The 26,727-nt window shown below is 33.5% G+C and overlaps 2 protein-coding genes across 3 annotated transcripts in view; both read left to right on the top strand.

Moving 5' to 3' along the window:
- LOC129739837 (protein Skeletor, isoforms B/C) overlaps nt 1-26,727 on the top strand; it is a 213,346-nt gene that overhangs the window by 163,710 nt on the left and 22,909 nt on the right. The window contains exons 5-6 of one of the 2 annotated variants that reach the window (XM_055731365.1): nt 18,848-19,267; nt 19,337-19,357. In XM_055731365.1, coding sequence (XP_055587340.1) covers nt 18,848-19,267; nt 19,337-19,357 — 441 coding nt within the window. The remainder of the gene's footprint in view (nt 1-18,847; nt 19,268-19,336; nt 19,358-26,727) is intronic. The other variant, XM_055731366.1, reaches the window with a different exon arrangement.
- LOC129739838 (uncharacterized) lies at nt 15,577-16,538 on the top strand. The gene is made up of 4 exons (XM_055731367.1): nt 15,577-15,662; nt 15,721-15,839; nt 15,893-16,022; nt 16,128-16,538. Exons 1-4 carry the CDS (start codon nt 15,623-15,625, stop codon nt 16,214-16,216), a joined length of 378 nt encoding a protein of 125 aa, XP_055587342.1. The 5' UTR covers nt 15,577-15,622; the 3' UTR covers nt 16,217-16,538.

Genomic DNA, 26,727 nt, shown 5'->3' with positions numbered 1-26,727 from the left:
ATTTGGACATTATTTATTATTTTTATTTTTTGGAATATGGACATTAAAAAGTTTAATTCGATTATGTTGTGATCGATAACTTTTGTGACGTGAATTCACGCTAGAACTAATCATTTTTTACTTCAGTACATACCACTTCAATTTCCTGTTCTCCCTATGGAAAAAGGATATTGGTGTTTTCAAATAAGTTGTAGAAAAAAACAATTACCAACAATTTGATGATAGCTTCTCGATTGAATATTTAGCAACGAACAAACCCAAGCAACCAAAAGTCCCTTAAAACAGTCCCATGATAGCTTAATCAGCCCATTCAATGTGCTGATGTGCATTCTATTCAGCCCAAAATTTAAGTTCTTATTGATACTTTAAAGTTCCAAAATCAAGTTGAAGAGAACGCTATTCAGCCCTCGTAAAGTACTCGAGAATTCGTTGAAAATTTTTAAAAATAAACTTAAACCAAAAAAGTGCTTTTTTATTTTATTGTTTTTTTACTATTTTACTATTTTTATTATTTCCTTTATTCTATATTTGTTATGTAATTGTAATTGAAATTCTACCACTGATCATCTCTGTTTTGATTACCCCAAGCGTTAGCCTAAAACTCGTAGCGGGTTTCGATCCAGGGAACTCCGGGATGATAGTCCTACACCTTAGTCATTGAGCCATTGACGCGTTTCTATATCTACGTTCATTTGCTTAATATAAATTGAGCGAGTTTCCAATCCTATCATCGAAACAACACCTTATTTTTTCTGACAGTGTATCGAATATTGTTTACTTTTTGTAGAAAAAGAAAAAAAACAATCGTTCAATCGGGTGAAAGTTTCGGTCTAGTTTTTCAAGATTTATCACAAATTGTGAAAGTTTTCTCTTCTCGGAAGCGGTAAATATGTGTAAACAATTCATAAACTATAAACTCATAATCGAATATTTACAGATTTGCGAAATGTTTTCCGTTGTACAAACAACGGACGGCAAGGGACGGAAGGAGTTGACCGCCGTTCCGGAAAACTGGCTGGAAAACACAAAAAAAGGCAACTACCTGCGTTGGCCAAACACGAAGACCGGACACCAATTGGATAAACTAGTCAAGGACCCATTAACCAAGCCAAAATCATCGTGGAATAGAGCAAGGTGTAAAATAAAACGTAATGGTATCAAAACATATTTAGAGGCAAATGGTTTAATCGAGTCCATGTCCGGAGAATCCAGCACGGACGCTACAGTAACCCTCACGAAAAAATCTCATCGGCATCAAGAACCGGATTTTAAAAAGATGATCGATAGAAAGAAAAAACAACTAAACAGTATGGATCAAGAATCATCAAACGCTAGTGCATCGTTTCATATTTCCAACAGAGATGTCTTGCCAGCAACCAGAACAAATAATGGCCAAACGTTGCCAAATATTGTTGTTACTCAACTTTCCGAGCAAAACATTCACCAGGAACAATCACCGACTGACATCTCAACCAGAATAATCTGTGAACCCGATCTGAAACCAACCTCTGAACTGTTTATCCATACTACACAATCTACCTATAATTCTGTGGTGTCTCCTGTGCAGATGGATACTTTACCCTCAAACATTGAATATGTAACACTTGCTTCACCAACTTCTTTTGAAAACCCTCCTATGGTCACAATTCCGGATGACAACATTTTGGTTCCATCAGTTGAGCTCACTGAAGTGAAAGGTTTACTTCACGATATTGTTGAACGTATAGCAAAAATTGAAAAGAGGTTGTTGAATCAAAGTGCTCAGATGGATTTTATTTTGAACAAAATAGGCAGGACTCCACCACCTGATGACGCGTTTCAAATTAAGCCTGTGGACACTGAACATGAGTTGAACGAATTGGAAAAAAATCTGGAAGATAAAAAATTCAGAGAAAATTATGTAAGTATTTTTTGATAATTTTAATTTTACTTTAGGATCTGCAAATAGTTCTGAGACTTACTGAAATCCTGATCAGACGTCGATTACACTAAGTCACTGCATATAAGAACTGTGAAATTTTTGCCGTAAATTGTTGTTCTCAACTGTTTTCACTTTTTTCGATCGATACTTTTTCCTTATTCCTTTGAGTTTTGTTTTGAATGCGATGATAGTTTTCAATGATTACTTTGTTCTTGGATTGCAAACCCGTCAGCTTAATTACCAACAAGTTTATAACATTTATTTTTTTCCACTGGCTCTGCAGCAAACCTTTGCTTAATAAACAAACAATATCGTCACCCAGGGCGATGCAAATAAATTATATGCATCGTCTCGGGGAACGATTTTGTTTGTTTATGAAGTAAAGGGTTGCTACTGTGCCAGTGGGGAAAAAATAAATCGCTATAAGGTATGTTTGTTGAGAATTATGCTGACGCGTTTGCAATTCCAGAACTAAGTAGTCATTGAAAACTATCATACCATTCAAAACAAAACAAACACTTTTCGTTTTTCTTTTCAGGTTAAACGGCTTCGTGAAAATATCGATGGTGATTGTTCAGAAAACCGAATGCTATCAGCGCTGGACATGATGTTCTCTTTGAAGTTTCAAGCGGACTGCACGTGGACTGGTTCAAGCCGCAAAGGCCCAAAATGTGCAGTGATGCCGAACAGACAAATACTAGCTGTTTTCAAGGAAGTTGGTCATACGGAGACTGAAATTGTCAATGATTCCAAATTGGCAACGTTCTTCAAAAAGAAATTGAAAAATGCTACAAAGCGCTTTTTGGTTAATACTGGGAAACGTAGGGGCTCTCGACGAGTGCGGGTCAAAAAACCGAAACCAAGAAAAGAAATAGGAACACCCGAGCCTAACGATATGATGGATGATTCCTTGATGGCTTCAAGCAGTACATCGTGTTGGACAATCGGTCATTCTGATGACCAACCTGGTGCTTCTAGCGATGATACTGATTGATTACATTGCAGTCTTTATTTTGTTTTTATTTTTACACTTCACTTTATTTCTAAGACATTGAATTCAACAATAAACTTACTACAACGTATGTAACAGAGGAATGAAAAGAAAACAAACTTCACAATCAACGGCTACTAGTTTACATTTTATGCTATTACTTTCAAAGAATGATGTACCGTTTGAAAGAGAATTTAGATTTCCTTCAAAAATGTTTAAAACTGATGATTCATGGGGATAGTCAAAATGATCTTTTTTCTTTTTCAAAACTCGCCCCTGAATTAAAATATCAGGATCTTGTTTCGTAGAAATAAATTTAACAATTTCATTGCATTTAGTCAGAAACCAGCTGTTAGCAAACTTTTTGTTTAAAATGAATCCAGGTTTGACATAGACTCCTCCAGATGCTGTTGTGTATGGGTATTTTCTTGATGGTTTATTTCCGAACACGCTATGTGAGTTCAACTCTGATAGGCGGTTGACTATTTGTTCGAGGCACTTCCATCCACTTTTCACTAAGTGTTTTATATTCTGCAGTTGATTTTCGAATGGATATGCTGAGAATGTATTTATATTGCCAAATTTTTCAGCTTCATCTACAAGATGTAACAAATTGTGTATGTTACTTGTGAGGTACTTTTCTCCGTAAAGAGTTTTGAACTTCTCAACATACGTTTTCAACATTGCTCGAGCTACAGGCCAGTTATGTTTATACTGGTCGGAAGAGAGCATTGTAATCGCACAGTAAAACAATAAAAAATGTTTGTATTGTTCTTCTGGTAGAAATCTTTTTAAAACATAAATACTTCCGTAGTGAAGGAATGAGCTAAATTCTGAAGCTTTCCAATGACAAATATGGTCGAGTCCACGAAACTTTCGGTGAATTTCATCAGGCAATTTTATGTTTTTAAGGATCTGACTTAATTGGTCGGTCTGATGGGATGAAAGTTTGGTTTGAAAACCTAACGACCCATCACGCCAACCTAGCAAAAGTCGTTTCATAACCCCTAAGTCGATTAGGTGAAGCCTATCTCCAATTACGATATCCTCAACTGTGTCAAGTTGTTTGATGAGCATAAGTGGAGTGTTCGCCTTTTGGTGTTTAAGGTAGGATTTTTTCCGGAATTCTGTGTCAGTTCGCTTTTGATTTGTTGTTGAAGTGAACACAACAGTTTTCGACTCGTAACAATATTCTCCTTCACACGTGCATTTTAGGCATCCATTTTTAGAATTAAAATTAGCGACACCTGTAAGTAAATCATCAATTTTTAAACAGTTTTGTGTGTATTTTATATTTTGGAGCAAGGCCCAAAGTAAGAAACTTTTCGATGTGAGAAAATAGAACCTAACAGATTATAATGATTGTAGTAAAATAAATTGTGTATGTTATCTCACCTTTAATGAATGATCTTGCTGGAGAATCGCAAATAAAACATCTGAGTAAGATCTTCACTTCAAACCCGTTGATTGAGAAACCGTTCTCGATTATGTCGTTCATCTCCTCAGCAAAGGGCTTCAGATAGCTGTCGAGATCCAATGGTTTAGTATTACCACAGAAAATTCCAATCGGTATCGGATGTATTTCAGGCATTTCAAAAATGTTAATTAGAATAGGCCACAGCTGCAACTTGCTGCTTTTGTAAATGGGTAATCCGTCAATGTTAACATTAATTGAAATAAATAAAGGCCTTGCAAGATTCCTAAAATTTGAATTCGAGAAAAGTTTATGCTTATTCTACACCTAAGAAGAAGATACTCAACCTGAAATATTGTTTAAAACAAAGTCTTATCCCTTTGTACCAAAACTGCCCACCAGGTATGGCCATTATGTTCGATGTTTCAACCCTTGATGTGTTTAATAAAGTCCTTGCTGAGCGTGGAAGTTTTTTGGAGCTGGTTTTTCGTCGAATGATTTCCAATATTAAATTAATGGCTTTGTGAGTTTGCTTGGTTTGAAATGCCCAATATCGAAGACATTCTTCTAGATTCATTTTTTCGATACAATCGTTATCATATTCACCAATTTCTAAATCATCGTTATCTTCGTCGGATGTACCATCAGTATTCTTTTCCGAATCATAGTCTTGATAATTAATGCCACTATCACAATGTGGAACATCCGGTTCAAATGAACTTTTTGATGCAGCTAAATTATAATGATTTCAAATTATTCCACGTAAATCATTTTAAAAAAAATGTATACCTGCGATATTGGTGACACTTGGGGTCTCCTGTTCCTCCACCCATTTTTGTTCCAGCCTTCGGCGACGGTAGTAAAATAAACCACTTTTTCTGATTCTTTTAGAATAATCCATCTCAAACAAAAATTTGATCGGTATAAATTTAAGAATTGAAATTCTTTTGTTTATGTCTCAAAAAAGTTACATAACATTCTATTTTGGGACTTCGCATCCAAAAGTCACATAGAACGCACATATGAGGCACTTCAGCAACTTTCAAGTTCATTAATGAGTACATATAAGTCACTAACGGGAATTGGGCAGAATTTCCTTTTCAAAGTCACTTATAGCGCACATAATGGTTCCTTTTGCCACTTTCATGTTCGTTTTTGCGCACATATGATTCACGTAAGGGAATTGGGCAGTTGTTTCTCTTTTTTCAGCTTATATGTGACTTTCGAAGCCTCCATTTAAGTAAATACGGGACTTTTGGTTGCTTGGGAAGTTATGCCTCTTTAAATTTGTGACGTGAATTCACCTAGTTTAAACAGAACAGGGTGGGGAACTGAATTCACGTCATGAAATTTCAAAATATTCTGAAAAATTCTTTAAAGACTTCAAATTTTATGTACTATTTTTAAAGTGATACTTTGTTATTCTGTACAATCATAAATTTTCAGTATCTTTTCCTAACTTTTTCTTTATTTTAATTGGCACTTGATTAGCAATATGTCGAGGAATTATACGTTTAATTCACCGTAATCCGGGGTAAGATTGATTACTTTTGTCAATACTTTTCGATTAATTTTTCTGTTAAGGGGAATGTGGCATTTTTCATATTTTTAAAACCAGTACTGGACTCTTATGAACGTAAAACATGGCTGCAGAAATTTATTAGACTACTTTAAATTTGATTTAAAAATCGATTATGTTTCTGTTTAGAATTTGATGCTTTGGGGTAACATTGATCAGTCTCTATTTCGACGGTTTTCTTGATCATTAAGGATACAAAATACCTTCTAAATTTATTGATTTAGATTTCTTTGCGGTTCAAAAAAAAGCAGCATCGCGGTTCTTAATGTGTTAAGGCCGAACAACAATTAAAATCGAAAGATGGACAATGATGCAGCATTGATTAAGGGGTTCATTTTTTTAAATAACTAATATATTTTTTCATACAAAACAATTGAAATTTTGCCTTCATTCAATTTCCTTGGCCCTCGCACTATTCCCTTTTTATTTTTTCCTTCACACTTTACCATTTGATAGGGTTTCAAACATTTTGTCCTAGACTGGCTTACTTTTGAAAAATGTCAATATTTAGTTCGCTTATTTTTCCAAGTAATTTGAAAATGTTGGCGTATGAAGAGAGGATGTTTTCAAAAAAAAATACATACAAAAAACTACACCATCAACACACATAAATAACAACTGGTTTTTGATCAAAACAAAATAAGTGAAAATCGAGTCGACACACCACACCTTATATCTAAAAACACGAATTAAAGTAAATTATTCGGAAAACAGATCAATAGACAGCTATACACGACCAGCCGAGTCGACACTCACAAGAAAACGGCATATTTTCGGTAAGAAAGTATAAATTATAATCAGCAGAACTAACTAAATAAACACTATTTTAGTCCCTGAAGAAGATCCAATAAGGATCGAAACGTTGGAAACGTAAATCAATACGTCATTTTTGCTAAAAACAAGACTGCTAGCCGAAAATACTCCCTGAAAAAACATATTTCCAGTCGAATTTTTCTACCACCAAAAATAAACAATGTTAAAGATTTCTCGTAAAATTAAAAAGTATCCTCTTTTTGTGACGTGAATTCACACAATCACAATGATGCAACGCGACACGAACGCCACAAACGAGTTAAAGTGTCTATAATTAGAGAAAAAAACTATGAAGCAACATTTACTGGCTTCGAAACGTATTAAAAAAAGTCAAAAAAGCATCAACCCATATATTTTAATTAATTATTTTATAAAATTTTATAACATATACATTTTTTCTAACAAAAAATAAGTTTTTCTAAATTATATAAAAACGTGTGAAAAAAAATTGTTTGTTCTTTTTTCGTTGGTTTTGTGTAATTTGAATAATCAAAATTATTGACAAGTTTGAGATTTTTTGATATGCTAAAGGATAAAAATCACTTGTGAGCGGTACAAGCGCGTGGAATGTGTCTTAGGCGTACATCTTTCATGGATATGATGGCTAGCACAACAGGTAGAAGCGAGCAACTATTGCTTTGTAAATCGATCAAGATTCATAAACTGGATTATGTCTAAATGACTTTGAATGTACTACATATTCCAAAAAAAACAGAGATGTAAGCAGAATTTTGAATACGGCGAATGCGCCAACATCACTGTTTCGAGAAAAACGCGTTCAAAGTTTGACAGCTCCATAAGCTCTCAGCAAAAATATTATGATGTTTTCGTTATTTCTCGGAAACCAAATATCCTTCAGATACCTTCGAGCAATCGAAATGTAGGTCTTAGAGCGTACATGTTCACCCTACATATAACTCGGTTTATTTACATTTGGCGCATTCGCCCATTTCAAAATTCACTACCGATATCTATATTTATCGAACTGAGCGCCCCGAAGGTATGCTAAACACAAGGATGTATTTCGTGTTATCCGAGTTGGCCATTTCCCCGACTACCTTGGAAAAGCGGGACTGACTGTTATTGAAAACCGAAATATTTCAATTCAATTTTAAATTGCCAACTTTTTTGCATGACAAGTTTTAATTCTTGTAAAATATTCTTAAGCTATTGAGAAGTGAAAAAGTGAAAGTGCTTATTCGAAGGGATGGCATTATTAGATGTTGTGTTGACAAACCACACATGATCATATTTTGCATTTCAAAAAGAGTTTTGACGCGTACATTTACTTTACAATCATGACTCAAGATTTGTTCGCATTTGCTTTGTGTACGTTTCATTTAAGTATATTGCCTTAATTTAGTGCATATTGATTACTCGTTGCATACTCAAAGGCGCTTACCCTGATTTCTGCTAATTATGACCATGAAAAAAAGATTAAGTAATTTGCTGTAAGTTGCATTCCTTGCGTGGTTCTAACGGAAGATGTGAAAAAACTTCATAAATTAAAAGAAATACGTTGGTTTTTATGATCAAATATCTGTCAACAAAAATTACATTTCGTAAAATTTCACAAAAAAAAGAGTACCTCGATCGAAAAAGAGTACATGATAAGAGTACAATGAGCGTACTCTTCTTTTTGTGAAATATTACGAAATGTTCTCTTTCTTGGTGAAAGGAATTAAATAAAATTTTCTTATGTAAATTAACTTATTTCTTCCATGAAGATTGTTTTCTTATAAATACAAGAGATTCAACTTTTTATGCATTCGTTGCACAACACTTCAGTTTTGCTTCTTTTGTTGAATCTTTCAAAAGATGTAGGTATACCAATGAAAGGAATCACGAGTAGGTACATTCACGATTTCAATCGGGATTTTTCGTTCAAAATTAGCGCCTTTGAGTATGCAGTAAAATCCCGGAGTGTGAACAATATGCATAATAAAAATCTTGCTTAAAAGTAAAGCGCACAAATAAAAAACGCACGAATTATCAATAATGATTTTTTTTTATTAGTTGTTAACCCAGGTGGTAAATCCAATTTACGGATTGCATTCCAAGGCGTGGCGAGCCACCGCGTCCCCCCAGTTTGCTACTCTGGGTCCATGGGTACAATTGGACGACTCATGATACAATGCTAAGGAACACTGTACCCCCTACGCCATAAAGTCCACCTGGGGCCACTGACCTTTGTTCCCACCTCGAACTGTTTGACACACTTTACTTCAATAGTGGAAGGTCAATTCGCGCTAGTGCGCTCCAAGGCAATACTCGTTTCCGAATCCTCTATTAGCAATACCTCATTCGAACACAACTCGATGCGCAATCCTTCCTCTGATGAGTTAGGACCCGACATCTCATCGTGTGAATGAGGTCCCCACATAGCGCAACTACTAACTTTGTGAATCCAGTCCAAGATCCAGAAACACAAAGCGAGTTGTCGACGACACTTTCTCTGTTCAAACACGCGGGTAGGAGGGGTAAGCCCCCTAAGCCACGTGTAGGCAGGCCCGTGCGAAGGACTCGTCCATGGGGGGGGTTTTGGAAATTCAAATTTAGCCGAAAATAATAACAATACCAAAAATACACAGAAGTAAGTAAATTGATTTCTTTGATTAATTATCACACAAACCCTAAAAATAATAAATTTTACTCATAAAATTAATCAACATTTTAAAAACGAATCAAAATGAATGTGCCAAACTAATGCTATTTCTGATAAGTCATTGATAAATGATATTCCTTATTCTGAATTAGAAATTTGCTTGAAAATAAATTCTAAGAAGACTAGATATCAAATCAGAAATCAATATTTCTGAAACACCAAAAAAAGAATGCAAATCAAAATTTCGAATAAAGCATAAATAGAATACATAAAACATAACACCAGAATTAATAAAATCTGAATTTTCAAATAAATGTCAGATTACGTAAAAAATTACCCATGGTGAAAAATTGTTGGAAAAATAATAATGATTGTTATTTATTGTTATTAATCTTATTTAACATTTCTTTTCATCATTTTGAATGGAAGGATCAATTTAAAAAATTTGGAATTTGGAAAAAAAAATTATCACGATTAGAAATGTGAATTCTCGATTAAGAAAAACATTTTGAACTTCAATAGTTGATATTTGAATTAAATTTGATAAAAAGATGAAAAAATTTAAAATCTTATTCAAGACTGCCAGTGATCAAAGTCAAAGATAAAAAACTTTTCTGTATCAAAATTCGTTCAGAAATTGATAAAAAAGGTCAAAAAAGATCTGAAGTTCAAAATAATAACTTCATACATATATTTATAACACAACGTGTTTAATTGTACTGACAAATTACAGATTTGGAAATGAACAATAAGAAACTGATAAAATAAAAATAATGCAATCCAAGCTTTGTTGTAAATATTCGAAGCACAAAGATAATAAAAATTGAGGTTAACTTGCGTATTCAATTTTAACTTTAAAGTTGCTACTTCAAATTATGATCGATTAAAAACGCACTATTTAATTTAATGAAAATCATAGAAACTTTTATAAATTTTCAATCTAAGGTTTTAAAGTTAAAAATTTCAAGTACTGAATATTTTGTCTCTATCAATTGGAATATTGGGTCTTGAGAAGGAAAAAAGATGGAAACTATGTTTTTTTTTATTAAAAAATCAGTTTCAATGGTAGAAGATTATGTTTTCAAAACATATAAATTCAGATTTAAAAAACGAAGACCAACTTTCGAAAAATAATACGTAAAATTAAAATAGTTATACTTTTAGTTATACTTTACTTGGCAAAACATTTACATTTGTGCTTTAAAAATATTGTATAGTCAATTTGGTTTAAAATTTCATTAAAAATGGGAAAAAGTACACAAATCGAAAACCTTTATAACTTTTTCGCAGAATTCAAAATTACTTGAAGTCTTGAGAAAGGGGAAAATGTTTTAAAGTTTCATCAAAATAATGTAGAAATTTATAAAATGGTTTTGGAATATTTGCAAAATTATTCAAAAAACTGCATCTTTAGATCCAGGGCACTTAAATAAGTCAAAATTAGCATTTAAATTTTTTGCACCTCGAAGGATGTTAATTTCGTGGCATTGTGTAATTTTTCAAAACGTCATTGAATGTGATGTTGAGCACTTAGAAGAACAAAAAACACAAAATAAAATTGAGACTGGAATTGGTTTCTATTTCATATCAGCACAATTTTTGTAAATCAACATTTTTAATAAATAAGTAGAGAACACTAGGTTTAAGATTTTAATTTGCTTATTCTGATGACCATCGTGAGTCATGATACATGGCTTCCAACTTGAAGATGCATAAAATTAATATTCGATGAATTAATTTGGAAGTCACAATGTTTCAAATTCTGAAGTTGTTTTGTTACACTTTTGAATAAAAACCTATTTTTAAGACGAGGTAGGGATTTTGTATGTCAAGTTTAGAGTTTTAATGCTAAAGGTTGATTGAATTGCAAATAGACATAACCAATTAAAAAATAGTTGCAATTCGTAAATAGCATATTGTATGTACTAGATGTCGTAAAATAAAATGTCTCAAGCCTAGGGAGATTCAAGGGTAATTTCCGCTGGAGGCGAAAAAAAATTCTGACTTCCTTGCTAACATTTGTTTAACGCCTTTTAAGATGAAGTAATTTCTCTTTCCTTTTTCTAACATTTTACTTGGAAAAAATCTTCATGGGGGGGGTTAAACCCCTAAAACCCCCCCCGTTCGCACGGCCTTGCGTGTAGGACTCAGACTCCTCCGAACTCACAAATAGTGTTGACTTAAGTCACCACTCAGCGCAACTACCCGATCTTCAAGTCGGGCGCTTGACCACCCGAAGCGCAGATCGAGCTATAGACCGTCCTCATCAGGTCACACTCGCGGTTCAGGTGCAACAATTCCCGAAACGCCTGTCGAACCCTGACACCTCCGGCAAAATGTGCCTCTCGGACACTGACGTGTAAACACGTCCCTAAGTGATCGGCCCACCATTGGCCACCACTTTGCGCATCTACTCATTTTGCGAGTCGGGTCTATACCCACCGAAGCGCAAAACGAGTTGGCGATCGCTCTCCCTCCGGTCACGTCCGCATATCAGGGCCATGACCCCCCGAAAGCGTGTTGGACCTACACGCACACACCCAAGTACTGGTACCTAAGTACCCGGGTGCACCACTTCTTCCGCACGGGTTTGGCAGACCCGTCGACAGCCTCTAGTGGGTTTGGTGTACTTCTCTTGGCCGTACATCTGCAATACGCCGGACTTGCAGACACGTTTCCACTCTGCTCCACGGGGAGGTGGAACTACGTCGCAGAGCTATCAATAATGATTTAAAAGAATGAAAAAGTACGCCTCTATAAAAAAAATCTTTTCAAATGCAGTTTTTATCAACTTTGATATACTTTCTCAGTATAAAATAGAAAACTTTCAAAAGCCAAACTTAAAATTCTGAGCATTTGTCATTTGAGCCATATATCTTCCAACAAAATGGCGGTTTTAAAAACCGGGTTTTCCAATTACATAAAACATCATGGTTTTTAATCAATGGCGTTTTGCAATTTTGATTTTTTTTCTCAATCTGCTCTTTCTCGCATTGCAGGATATAGTAACCCTAACCTTAAAAACAATTTGTAAAAGAAAAAATATTTTTTTTGTTACAGATAAAAGTTGAATGTTTGCACTTGCCCTGAGTTTGCACTTGCCCCGGTGTACCTTAAAATTTTAATTTGAGAAATGCAATAATTCAATCAAATTTATTTTAAAAATTACTTTCAATCATTAACAATTTCCACTACTTTTTTATCAACAAGATTAATTTGCATAAACTTTCAAATGCAAATGTTTACTGGTCGGGTTTTCGTACCTACAACTAATTTATAAGATGCTACTTCACATTGAGTGGTATCATTTTGGTCTCTTCTTCTTTTATTCTAATTGTTATCCTGTTTTCTGTTCCGTATCTGCCATGCTACTCATTTAAAGTATAGCACTTTGGTTCCAGTTTCGCTATAGTCCACTCCACCACAACTGGTGAACCAGTCGAGTCCCGGTGATATGCTCATTGGTTGAAAGTTTTCCTTTATGTTTACGCTCCATAATTACTCAGAAAAGTTGGTCTGTTAGTAGAAGGTAGACCAGCTATAGTAGGGGAGAGGAAGGCTATATGCGCATATTAAGGAAAGCACTCATTTTCTCCTATACTCCAAAAGATAGGAGTCTGAAAACTATATGCACATGAGCGGACATCTGTTTTATATACGTTAGTGAAATTTTTCTGTTAAAATCTCTTACAGTTTTTGTGAAAATAATTTTATAATAAAAGGAGTCAAAATAGCCGATTTCCGAAACTGGCGGGCTAAATGCGCATATTTATGTTTTAAGCTATATTTCATTACCACTTGCAATATTTTGATATTATTTAATTGAAAATGGTAGAAACGAATGTTAAGCATACGTCAAGGCCGAAATTTTGGTGAAATTTTTTACATCACTAAGTATGCCATATGGCCATATTTCAGAGTTATATTTTTTCCATATTGTATTTTTATCGGATCAGTAGGAAGTTCGTCTTTTTTCGCTGTAAGATCGTGATTTGAGCGTAGATTTCATGTTTAAATGATAGAAAGTAAAAAATTTATAAGACTTATCTATTTTTCTTGATATAGGCATTTAACCTGCCTTGATATGGGCATTCAGAACCTGTCTCTTATTCCAATATCTTATCATTTACAACTTTGCCAAAAGCTTCGATTTGTTGAATTTCCGATTTCCAGATGAATAAGAAAGAAAATCCATTAAAATATTTGTTCACAGAATCTGTATGCACAATAATTAAAGTTCAATATATTATATCAAAACTGACAAAAATCTTGTTTGAATTTTTAAATTTTTTCGACTTTATATAATAATTTAATTTTTTTATGCCATGTGTTAAAAGCGTATTACCCTCAAACTGCACTAATTAGATATGATGAATCTCCAGCCATATCGTCAATCGGCTGTATGCGCATATTACCCAATATGCGCATATAGGAACACTTCCCCCTACGGGATTTTTTTTTTGCAATGGCGAACGAAGTTCTACAGTACATAGATATATGTATATGTATTAAAAGGCGGTAGGGGAGAATGAGGATACCTGATCCCCTTTTCTTGTTTTCATCATATCTTTTTGGGAAAATTTAGCAACTCGCTTTCTTTTGCATTTTCTCACAGCGTGTAGTTTCATATATGCTCCAAAAGTTATAACGATACATGAACCCGTATATAAGCTAGAAGCATTTTCGTAAGGCGAAAAAAATGTGATATTTTTTAAGTTAAAGGAGACTTGATCCTTTACTAGAGGAAACTTGACCCTCATTCAGGGTGTCCTCACCCTAGGCAAAAATCTAGCAAAATCAAAAGATTAATGGTATGTTGACTATTATTCGCCATATTAGTCCTCATTTCACAGTTTGTGATTATCAGACAAAGAAAATTCTAGAAACTAGTTTTCTACCCTAGATTTATTGCATACTTGAAGGCGCAAGTTTTTAGATAAAGACAGAATTTTAAGTACCGTCAACTGGGGCAACATGCAACAATTTTCAACTTCGATGGCTTCTAAAATCTTAATGCTTACAGATAATCATACCTCTTGTACATCAAAAGTTTTAAGGTCGATGGGAAACCAAATTGACGTAGTCAGAAAAATTATTGGTTTAACCAGTTATTTTTTAATTTACAAAAACATGCGATTTTCACCCTACTAAGAAAAGGGTAAGATGCAATAAACTCTGTAATTAATGAAAAATCAAATGAAAACGTTTGAAAATTTATAGTTTTTCATACATTTGTGATGTCACGACGCATAAAGCACCAATTGCAGTAATTTTTTGTTTTGTTCGAATCAAATTTTACATTTTTTCTGTAAAAAATGTTTTTAAGAAAAGAGTGTTAATCTGCTGCATACATTTAGGGGTAAAAAATACTACAAAATATTCTGTTATCTTAAATCATGTAAATAAATCTTAGGATGGATGAAATTTTAATGTTTACAAACGCATAATGCAAAACAATCATATCCCAGCATATGGGAACGCGATTTATGAGATTTAGTTCTGATTTGCATTTTGTTGCATTTTGCCCCAGATGGCTTACTGAATTATAAAAATGTTTATATAAAAAAATTTGGAGACTGTCTGAAAAATATTTATACACCAACAGTATTGGTATAGGATAATGCAAGCGATATAAAGTTTGTAGGTACTATCATTCAGCCAATCCGTCATACTACACAGAAAAAAAATCTGAATCCTTAACAGCACGTAAATTGAAAACCCTTAACATTACAGGACATAGAATTAGATTTCGTTATGTGAATTTACAAAAGCAAAAGTAATTGAACCGTAAGCAGCACTGAAATTGAATCACAATAATATTACATGACACAGAACATGATTTGCTAATGTAATATTCCGTCATATATGATACTTCTTTTTATTTACTTCATATTTGATGTAATTTTATAGAACTGAAATTTAAATACAATAATATAACATGACATGTAGCGTGATTTTGTAATGTAAATTGAGAACATTGATTCATTAGCAACACTGAAACGAAATTTCCTATTATTACATGACACGGAATTTTACATCATCATCAACAGCAATGGAAAATTCCATCAAATCAAATGTGATCATTAATAACATCTGTTTTGCAAAAAAAAAGTTGCTAAAAGTTTTAGCCTAAAACTAAAGTTAAAGTAAGTTATGATCAGTGTTTATTGATCTGTGAATTGAGCATTTTATTCGTGATTTTAGCATCCGCGATTTACACCGACGACGCAGATTACACCGAGACCGAGATGAGAAAAGTCGATGTAAACAAAACGGCAAAAACTCGACCCGCACAACAAATGACATCAAAATCACCGAATCGTTTCTGTTTTGGAAGGAGTAAGTTTTTAATACTATTGATTTATACGAATTCCAGTATTTTTCCATTTCATTCCAGGAATCAAAGCGAGCAGTACCATGCCGTCAAACTGGACCTACTCTGGGACCCACAGGAGGAACCAACGCATAAAACTTTCCAGAACTTCATCCTTACTCTTGCTGACTGCTTATGTTCAGGTGAGTTTTTTTTTAAAACTATAATGCTCAGTAGTGAACGTTTCACATTCCAGCTTCCAGTAAAGTCGGCCCAGGCGATACGGTTCCAATCAAGGCAAAAATGTAACCCGATAATTTCAGAGGACAAATACAAGTTGATGATCCAATCAGAAATGAAAACCCAGCATCAAAGATGTTTTTCAGGTAAGATGTTAAACCTATGTCTTATGATCAGTGTTATTTTTTCATATTCATTCACAGATTTCAACACGTAGGCACGCTTTTTCATGTGTAATTTTGTCGTTTTAGGTATTATGGAATTTAACAAAATTTTCCGTAATTTGTGGCGTAAGAGCAGCTGCCGTCATTCTCAAACTCATTCTGACATCCGTTGGTAGTTGATGACAGTCCCTGGAATTAAGACTTAAGTATACGACACAGTCTATGCCGCTTGTTGAGTTGACGTAGGGCAGCTCCGCGGACACCACAAGGCTACTATCCAGGCAAAATCAAAGTGTTTCAGTACCAGAGGAATCCGCTCTTAAAAGGAAGAGCAGGTGGATTGAAAAATCTAAACCAGTTTATAAATCCCTTCTTGGGAACTTACTTTAGAAGTTCGATAAGTCGGCGTTCCGGCATATTCGGTAACGCAACAAAAATTGGTAATATTTGTTTGTAGTATGTACTATTTTGTGAGTTTGTCAAAATCAGTTGTGAAAATGTGAGATAGTTTTGTTGCCATAGTGGAGAATAAATTATTTGTATTAAAATAAATAAAATCTTTTTAATCCATACAAAAACGGAAGAAATTTGTAAAATTACATCATTAATTATGTAAAGAAAAATAAGCATTATATATGACGGAATTTTCACTGCGAGTTGAATATTACACGTCTGCAAAATTTTACAGGCGTGTAATATTAAACTCGCACTGAAAATTCCGTCATATATGATGCTTCTTTTTCTTTACATCACATGTGATGTAATATTACATATTTTTTTCGTTGTGTGTAGGTAAAGTTTTTTATGGTATCGAAAAATGTAAAAATGTGTACATCTATTGCTCGATTTTTAAAATTTTTTATGAGAATCAGAAACTTTAAAAAATTCTTTCACCATGTTAAAAACTTGGTCATCATCAATTTGTAATCATTCAATGATAACTTTATTACAGTATATTGAAATAAAAATTGAATGAGTGTTGTGGTATACAAATATTGCATCTAACCCTGCTTTTGCATGATGCCCCGTTTGACGGTACCTTTAACAGATAATTACTGGATGAACTTTATGTCGTGATTTTACGATTCTTATGAACCTCAATTCAGAGCTTCACTCATACACGTCTGTTAAAGGGTGATACGATCAAAATTTAATCAATATCAACTTGGCGTATTTCTTTCAATTTTGCATTTAAAAAACCTGAACACCCCTCATTTTGAAGGTGTGTGTGTGTAGAATGTTGCTCCTATTTTGGTTTTGGAATTAACTCTTCAGTTGTCAAAATGCCGTCCAAGGAAGAAGAGCAGCGTATCAAAATTTTGCTCGCGCATCGCGAAAATTCGAGTTACTCGCACGCAAAGCTGACAAAATCGCTAAAAGTGGCCAAATCAACCGTTACAAATGTATTTAAGTGTTTGGGGAACGTTTGTCGACAGCCAGGAAGTCTGGAGAAAATCGAAAATTGGAAGCCGCTGAGACGACAAAGAGCGTTGCCGGTAGTTTCAAGCAAAACCCTAACCTCTCTCTTCGAGAGGCCGCAAATAAGCTGGGTGTACCGTCTAAAGTGCATCGATCCAAAAAACGAACCGGACTATCGACTTACAAGAAGGTAGTGACTCCAAATCGCGATGATAAACAAAATACGACGGCCAAAGCGCGATCCCGGAGGCTGTACACGACGATGCTGACGAAGTTTGACTGCGTGGTAATGGACGACGAAACCTACGTCAAAGCCGACTACAAGCAGCTTCCGGGACCGGAGTTTTATGCGGCAAAAGGAAGGGGAAAGGTAGCAGATATTTTCAAGCACATGAACAATTCGGATTTGGAAAAGCGGAAGCATAACTGAATATTTTTCCTGAATTTTATACTAATTTAACTTGAAAAAGAAATTTAATTCGATTTTTAAATAAATGATTTCACTGATTTACACGCGTTTTCCCTTGACCAAATTTTGACCGTATCACTCTTTACTCACTAGAATAGATCAATGACTGACCTTGTTTAACAAACGATGAGACAAATTTATTTTATTTTTAATTAAATTTTATTAACTTTATGCATATCTTTCATCTCATCCCTACACATTAGTTATTGGACAAATATCAGTAATTTCATGATAACACAACCCATTTAGAAGAAACATATATCTTTTTGGACTCTAGTGATCTATCCAACCCATAACATGCATTTTTTTGAAAACTTTTTCTTACGCAAAAATTGAGAGTTTACTATTGGGCTGATAATATGACATTATTAAGCTCATATTATACTCTCACGATTGACATATTTTTATTATTATTTTTTTTCATGTGTTCATTTTAGAGTGATAAAAAAGATCTTTAAATCACATTTTGTTAAATTTTTCAAACGAATTTCAATAACTCGAAAAATAAAATTTTCAAAATTTGTTGAGAGAACAGCATTGTTGTTTGGTTTTATTTGGCACATTTTCCTACTACATTTGTTATTTGTAAGACATTCCGGTTTCGTGATAAAGCGAAGGAATCAAGTATCCCCAGGGAACAAGTATCCTCATTCTCCCCTATGCATATTGTTGCTGGCATCATTTCATTTTGTTTTACGCTATAAGTTGGTGCCATTTTTCGTAGAAAAGTGATTATTTTTGCAATATTAAAAGTGACATTGAGAGACTAATTGGGGGAATGTTTTTCCTTTCCCGGGTAATAATTTTGACATTCTGAACTTGCATAGCATTATTCTAATGTAGATAGTTTTCAAAATACATAGGCATACATTGTGTAAAAGTAGCCTAATTTGAATTTCTTTTTTTTTTGTCTTTTCAGGTTGATTTTGGGGAAATCTTCATTCCTCCCGGGCTAGATGTGCCTAAGCCACGTGTTTTGCCGGAATTTAAACGCCTGGCTCACGGTCTTCGTTCGAGCAACATCAGCATCCTCGACGCTAAAACGTTCTACATTCCTAACCTGCATTACGATGGGGCCGGACCGGATGCATACTTTTGGGTTGGCAATGGTTCCGAACCGAACATCATGGGTATCAAAGTTCCTAACGAGATCGGCTCGCTGGAACCACTCCGTGGTTATCAGGGCGAAGACATCGAGATCCAGCTGCCGGGTAATTTGACCATGTACGACATCGATTGGTTGGCCGTTTGGTGCGTCGAATATCGTCACAACTTTGGGCACGTGTACATCCCGAAGGACTTGGATATTCCGCCGGCTTTGGGACAAACCAAAATAGCGGTAAGTTGGAATTCACGAGCTCTATCTCTAGAACGATCATTGATTAATATATTTTAATATTTTTACAAGCCTCTATGGTGGTACAAGCCGGTAGGTTTTTTTCAGTAAAATTAAAAAATGTGACGTGATTAAACTACACAAAATAAAAATAATTCGATTTTTAATACTTGGAAAATTTATTGCGTGGAATTTCAAACAATTAGAATTTAACTTCGCTTTATTTTGTTTATTTGTTATATAGTTGGGGAACCTCTAATCTAAACAAAATATCAAAATGTACCTATGTGTATATTTGTCTAGAAAAAACCATTCTTATAAGTTTTTCAAATAAGCTAAACAAAAATGGTGACATTTTATTACTAAGAGCACTACGAGATATAAGTATGATTTTTGGCTATAGTGTTACCATTAAATTTAAATGGTCTTTTATGTCCACTTCTACCGTGCTGGCAGATTAACAGAAACAGAACACTTTTCGATAAACTGCCAATTGCCTTTTGAACCAGAGAGTGCTGTACGTTTATATAGGACTCAATCAGAGGAAAATTGACGTGTTTTTGCGCTCTGAGTTAATTCTGCTTTTGACAAAAAATGTAAAACAAATTATGTCTCTTTGTATGGAAATTTCAATATCTTAAATTTGTACACCTCCCATAACATTTTTTGGTTGTTTTTGCTGCCAAAAAAAAACCAAAAAAAATTAATTAATTTTTAATTTTGTATGGAAATTTGTATGGGAAAACAAAAATTTTCATTCAAAAATTTCCGGAGATGTACTAAAGGTTCTAAAAAAAATATAACTTCGGATGAAAAATATCTCAAATCTCAAAAAACTGCTACATATTTCGATGCCGTAAAAAACTTAACCCATTATGACGGGTTGGCCTAATGATATCACCTTTATATTGAATACTAGCAGACCCGGTAAACTTCGTCTTACCATGATCAATTTGGCGTCCATTTTCTACTTTTCCTAGTTTTCTTTACATTTCCCTTCTTTCCCTTTACTCGAATCGTCCTGCTCAATTCTATCAGAATTAATCCAAAGAATTTAAACTCAACGGGTCTTTTAAAATCCAATTTTTGTAACTTGTTAAATTAATAACTGTATGTTGATAATATGTATGTTTCATTTGCTGTATTCCATTCAGTAGATTTATTTCGTTTTGTTATATTGTTTTTAATATCGGGATAATTTTTGGAGTATTTACCGAATATTTTGCCTAACGCAGCGCTTTCAGCTCCCAATAAGCTTTAGATGGTGTATTTTTTAGAGCTGTAGAAATGAAACATAAGAGAAAAGATTTTTTACTAACCATTTTTAAACAGCTTATTATTCACCATCCTCATGCTTCGAAACAGTTTGAATTAAAATTCATATTCGCCTGATACTTAAGTTATAGACTTAACACATTTCAACTTAAAGTGTTCCCAACAGCACATGTCATGGCATTAAATCTGGTGATTTTGTGTATTGCTAATTCCTTTTTTTTTTATTAAAGCAAAAAATGCAAATTAATTCCTTTGAACTTTAACCCAATGAATCAAAAAAACGATTGGTTTTGAAAAGAGCAAAACATATGTTTAGATATATTCACCCATTATTTTAAAGATTTTAATTCAAGCAGTTCTGATTTCTAAATTTCCTGAACATTGTTGGTGGTGATCTGCGATTTCATTTAGGATAACGTTATATTTTTAAGATTTAATAACATTCAATTGATAAGCAGATTTTTTTAAAAATATAATAGATTGAAAATAAATAATCTGTTCAGGCTACGATGGTTTCATGAGTTCATTTTATTTCCTGGAAATTATCATATAAACAAAACCTTAATAAAAATTATGTGTCTTTTATACTTCAAATCTTAATTTTCAAAAATGAAAATATCGAAGTATATATTTGTCCCATTTATTGGGGCAATTGAAAACACATAGGTCTTTTAAGATGCGTCAGTGAAAAGACTTTAAAATTAATTTAATACTTGTTCTTGTTTGTCTGTTTTATCAACTTTCATTGCTATATCCTAAGTTTTTCTCCGGAATAAATTAATGCTTGGTACTTCAATTTCACTGAATGCTGTTCAACCAAAAGACCTTGATTTACAAAGACCTTTATAATAATTTTGAATATCAGCTTCAGATTCAACACTCGGGATATCCTTCCTGGCCATTTTGAAGATAAAATTCTTAAATTGTAGATGTTTCATAGCTAAATTGCGCGTTTTCACTTATTCCACCTAAGAAATTACAGGAATTAATATTATTTTTAACACTATCAGGTCATATTAACAGTTCATCATAAAAATCTGCTGCCCCTGGAATATCAATCACAAAAAAACTTTTCAACAAAAAAGTGAATCAAAAGTCTCTTCTGTATAGCCAAAATATGTAAAACAAAAACACACTTTTCATGTTAAGTTTGTACTTGAATTGTGTGTAAACAAACAGTAAACGTGTACACAGTTTTGGTGAATGATTTTTAAAAAAAGTTTAGTTTCTTTAATCAAAATTTTTTTTGGGCCCAACAATTTTTAGATGAAGAAATAATGTAAACATTTTTTGTAAAAGTTGATAGTTTGCTAAATTAGTTTGATAGTTAGAAATTCTTCCGGAAAATGCATATCCTCACTTTTTGTTATTAAAAAGTAGATTATTTTATTGATAACTTCAATTTACGTTTGCAAAAAATCAAATAGTTCATTCGGCCTTTAAAACTTCAATTCTGTCTAATCTATTTCAAAGAACAGACTCTTGTTGAGCGGACGAATGGCCAAGTTGGTTAAAATCCTCTATAATTAAACAAATTAGAAGAGAATAGATTCTTGTTCAGTTAATGTGTCTAGCATTCTAGGCGTATTGGATTATACGAAATTGAATGTAAAGCTTCCCAATTTCTTATTTTCAAACGTCCTCAAAGTGTCATAACATTATTTCATATTTATCTTTACCAAGTTCATATTTTTTGGCAACAATTTACTAAATTGACACGAATTAAAAATGGTTTTGATATTTGAAAACGTTTATATGGTTTTGATTCGATCGATAAAATATCAATCCGTGTCACATCTAGGCGTCATTTATTACCATGTGCTGTGTACAAATAAAATAAGCAAGAAAAAAAACACATCTAGGTTGCATATCGCCCCCACGTGCATAAGAAATATAGGTACTTGATTGAGAAATAGGCGCCTAATTTTTAAATTTTTCCAGCGATCAATGAACAGTATGCTTTGGTTACTATTATCTTGCAACGACGTTTGCTAGCGACGCCTCGCCCATGGAGACGAAAAGCAAACCCCTCGAAGAAAAGAAAATCTCTTGAAAATAGATGCCTGACTTTTTAATTTCAGATTTTGGCAAAACAAATATTATATGTTTTATTCGATCAGCAAAATGTCAACCTGAGTCACATCTAGGCGTTATTCATAACCATGTGCTGTAGAAATGAGCTAGGAATCAAGAACAAAAAAAATCACATCAAAGCATCATATCGCCACCACTTGCATTGAATATATGCTTGGTTGAGAAATACGCGCCAAAATATTCTCACTGATCAGTATGCTATGCCATGGTTACTATCTTTTAACGACGTCAGGTCGCGACGCCTCGACCTTGGAGAAAAACGCCCAAAGGAAAAAAAAAATCTCGAAAAAATGGAAGCCATGACTTTCATTTCATTCAAAAAACTACAAATTTAATAACTATGGACAATTGATGCGACTTTGTGTTGTTTTTATTCGATATAAACCGATTCGCATGGCTACAGAATATTCTAAAAATAATTTCATTCGAATCGTTTGGGTCATTTCGAAGGAGTAGTACTACAAACACCGTTATAAGAGAATTTTATATAATAGACTAGCAGACCCGGTAAACTTCGTCTTACCATGTTCAACTTGGCGTCCATTTTCCATTTTTCCTAGTTTTCTTTACATTTCCCTTCTTTCCCTTTACTCGAATCGTCCCGCTTAATTCTATCAAAATTTAACCTAAGAATTTTAACTCAACGGGTCTTTTAAAATCCAAATTTTGTAACTTGTTCCATAAATAACTGTATGTTGATAATATGTTTGTTTCATTTGCTGTATTCCATTTAATAGATTTATTCCGTTTTTTCGAGTTCACATTAAGGTTTTAATCGAAAAAAAGTTTCTAATTTATTGGAATATATTGCTTATGAACCTTTTTTAAAATAGAATTTTGAATATCGGGACAATTTTTGGAGTATTTGCTGAATATTTTGCCTAACGCAGCGCTTTCAGCTCCCAATTAGCTTTGGATGGTGTATTTTTTAAGAGCTGAAGAAATGAAACACATAAGTAAAGATTTTTTACTAACCTTTTTCAAACAGCTTTTTATTCACCAATCCATATTTTCACCAAAATCATTTCCAAAAAGTTTCGCCTGATACTTAAGTTATAGACTTTACACATTTCAACTTAATAATGTTCCCAAACAGCACTTGTCATGGCATTAAATCTGACGATTTTGTATACTGCAAATTCCTTTTTTTATTCAATCTAAAAATTAAAATTAATTCCTTTTAACTTTAACCCAATGAATCAAAGAAACGATTGATTTTGAAAAGAGGAAAACATATGTTTAGATATATTCACCCATTATTTTAAAGATTCTAATTGAAGCAATGGGACGTTCTGATTTCAAAACTTCCTGAACATTGTTGGTGGTGATCTGTGATTGCATTTAGGATTATATAATATTTTTTAAGATTTAATAACATTTAATTGAAAATCAGATTTTTTTAAATTTAATATCTCGAAATGAAATAACCTGTTCAGGCTTCGATGGTTTCGTGAGTTCATTTCAAAAATGAAACACCGGGGCAAATGCAAACGAATAAATATCACCACAATTCAACTTTCACATTTTCTGAAAAAAATAATATTTTCAAAAAAAATATTAGTTATGTTGACAAACAGAAATATCGAAGTATACATTTGTCCCATTTATTGAGGCAAGTGAAAACACATAGGTCTTTTTCAGATGCGTCAGTGAAAAGACCTTAAAATGAATTTAATACTTGTTTTTGTTTGTCTGTTTTATCAACTTTCATTGATATATACTAAGTTTTCTCCAGAATAAATTAATGCTTGGTACTTCAATTTCACTGAATGCTGTTCAACCAAAAGACCTTGATATACAAAGACCTTTATAATAATTTTGAATATCCGCTTCCGATTTAACACTCGGGATATCCTTTCAGGCCATTTTGGAGATAAAATTCTTGAATTGTTTCATTGCTAAATGGCGCGTTTTCAACTAAGAAATTACAGGAATTTATATTACTTTTTACACTTTCAGGTCATATTAAAAGTTCATCATAAAAATCTGCTGCACCTGGAATATCAATCACAAAAAAACTTTTCAACAAAAAAAAAAATGAATCATAAGTCTATTCTATGTAGCCAAAATATGTTAAACAAAAACATACTTTTCATATTAAGTTCGTACTTGAATTTTATGTAAACAAACAGTAAACGTGTAAAAAGTTTTTTGATGAATGATTAAAAAAAAGAGTTGAGTTTTTTTTTAATCAGATAGTGTTTTTGGGCCCAACAATTTTTAGATGAAGAAATAATGTATACATTTTTCGTGAAAGTTGAAAGTTTGCACTTGCTCTAGTTTACTTTCTTAATGGAAAATTCTTCCGGAAAATACATATTTTCACTTTTTGTTATTGAAAAGTAGATTATTTTATTGATAACTTCGTTTGCAAAAAATCAAAAAGTTCATTCGGCCTTTAAAAACTTCAATCCTATCTAATCTATCTCAAAGAACAGACTCTCGTTCAGTTTATGTGTCCAGCGTTCTAAGCGTATCGGATTATACGAAATTGAATATAAAGCTTCCTAATTTCTTATTTTCAAACGTCCGCAAAGTGTCATTATTTCATATCTTTTGGACAACAATTCACTACTTAAATTAACACGAATTAAAAATGGTTTTAATATTTGAAATCGTTTAAATGGTTTTGATTCGATCGATAAAATATCAATCCGTGTCACATCTAGGCGTCATTTAAAGCCATGTGCTGTGTACAAAAAAGCAAGGAAAAAAACACATCTAGGTTGCATATCGCCCCCACGTGCATCAGAAATACAGATACTTGGTTGAGAAACAGGCGCCTAATTTTTAAATATTTCCAGCGATCAATGAACAGTATGCTTCGGTTACTATTATCTTGCAACGACGTTTGCTAGCGACGCCTCGCCCATGGAGACGAAAAACAAACCCCTCAAAGAAATGAAAATTTCTAAAAATGGATGCTTGACTTTTCAATTTCAGATTTTGGCAAAATAATTTTTTTTTATTCGATCGGCAAAATGTCAATCTGAGTCACATCTAGGCGTCATTCATAACCATGTGCTGTAGAAATGAGCTAGGAATCAAGAAGAAAAAAAATCACATCAATGCTTCATATCGCCACCACTTGCATTGAAAATATGCTTGGTTGAGAAATACGCGCCAAAATATTCTCACTGATCAGTATGCTATGCCACGGCTACTATCCTCTCGCGACGTTGGTTCGCGACGCCTCGACCATGGAGACGAAAAACAAACCGCCCGGCGCCCAAAGGAAAGAAAATTTCTCTCTTGAAAATGGAAGCCATGACTTTTATTTCATTCCAATTATTACAAATTTAATTAAAACGGACAATTGATGCGACTTTTGATTATTTTTATTCGATATAAACCGATTCGCATGTATACAGAATATTCTAAAAATAATTTCATTTGAATCGTTTGGGCCATTTCGGAGGAGTAGTACTACAAACACCGTTACAAGAGAATTTTATATAATAGATTGCTTTTACTGTCCTATACCAACACTGTGGGTATAAACATATTTTTGAGATAATTAGATAAATTTTTTTAAATAAATATTTTTATAATTCAGTTACCACTCTGGGCAATGCATCAAATTGCTAATCAAAGATTCACCTTATAAATCTCGTTCCCATATGCTAAAATACGATTGTTTTGCTTTACGCGTTTGTGAATTTCAAAGTTTCAGCTCCATTTTGGTAGAAAGGGCACGAAACAGCTGAAACGTACTCGAGAATAGAACGAACTATGCAACAATAAAGACTTTTCAGGCAATATATGTCTTTGAAATCTTTGGCCATACGAAACAAAAATCCAAGGCTTCGAGAAGCTTTATCGACAACATAGTTCGTATGAGTCTTGAGCTCTAGCCGTCGGTCGAGAATAACGCCCAGATCGTTGATATGGTCCACCCGGATGATGGTTTGGTCTCCGAGGATGTTCTCTGAATGAGAAGGATGCCGCTTACGGGTAAACGATATTACCGAGCATTAACTGCGGTTCAAGGGCAAGCAATTGATATCGCACCAGTGAACAAAAGCGGTGAATTGCTGTTGCAGGAAATTGGTGTCATCTTGGCCGTTTATGGTGTGAAAAAGTTTCAGGTCATC

This window comes from Uranotaenia lowii, chromosome 1, assembly GCF_029784155.1.
Source record: "Uranotaenia lowii strain MFRU-FL chromosome 1, ASM2978415v1, whole genome shotgun sequence".
Lineage (NCBI taxonomy): Eukaryota > Metazoa > Arthropoda > Insecta > Diptera > Culicidae > Uranotaenia > Uranotaenia lowii.
This window is presented reverse-complemented; position numbering and strand designations above follow the sequence as displayed.

Bases quoted from the DNA above. Each gene is read 5' to 3' on its own strand.
- LOC129739838 (XM_055731367.1), top strand. From the start codon at position 15,623: ATGACATCAAAATCACCGAATCGTTTCTGTTTTGGAAGGA. The intron at 15,663-15,720 runs GTAAGTTTTTAA...ATTTCATTCCAG, and splicing joins TCGTTTCTGTTTTGGAAGGA to GAATCAAAGCGAGCAGTACC. The intron at 16,023-16,127 runs GTAAGATGTTAA...TTGTCGTTTTAG, and splicing joins GCATCAAAGATGTTTTTCAG to GTATTATGGAATTTAACAAA.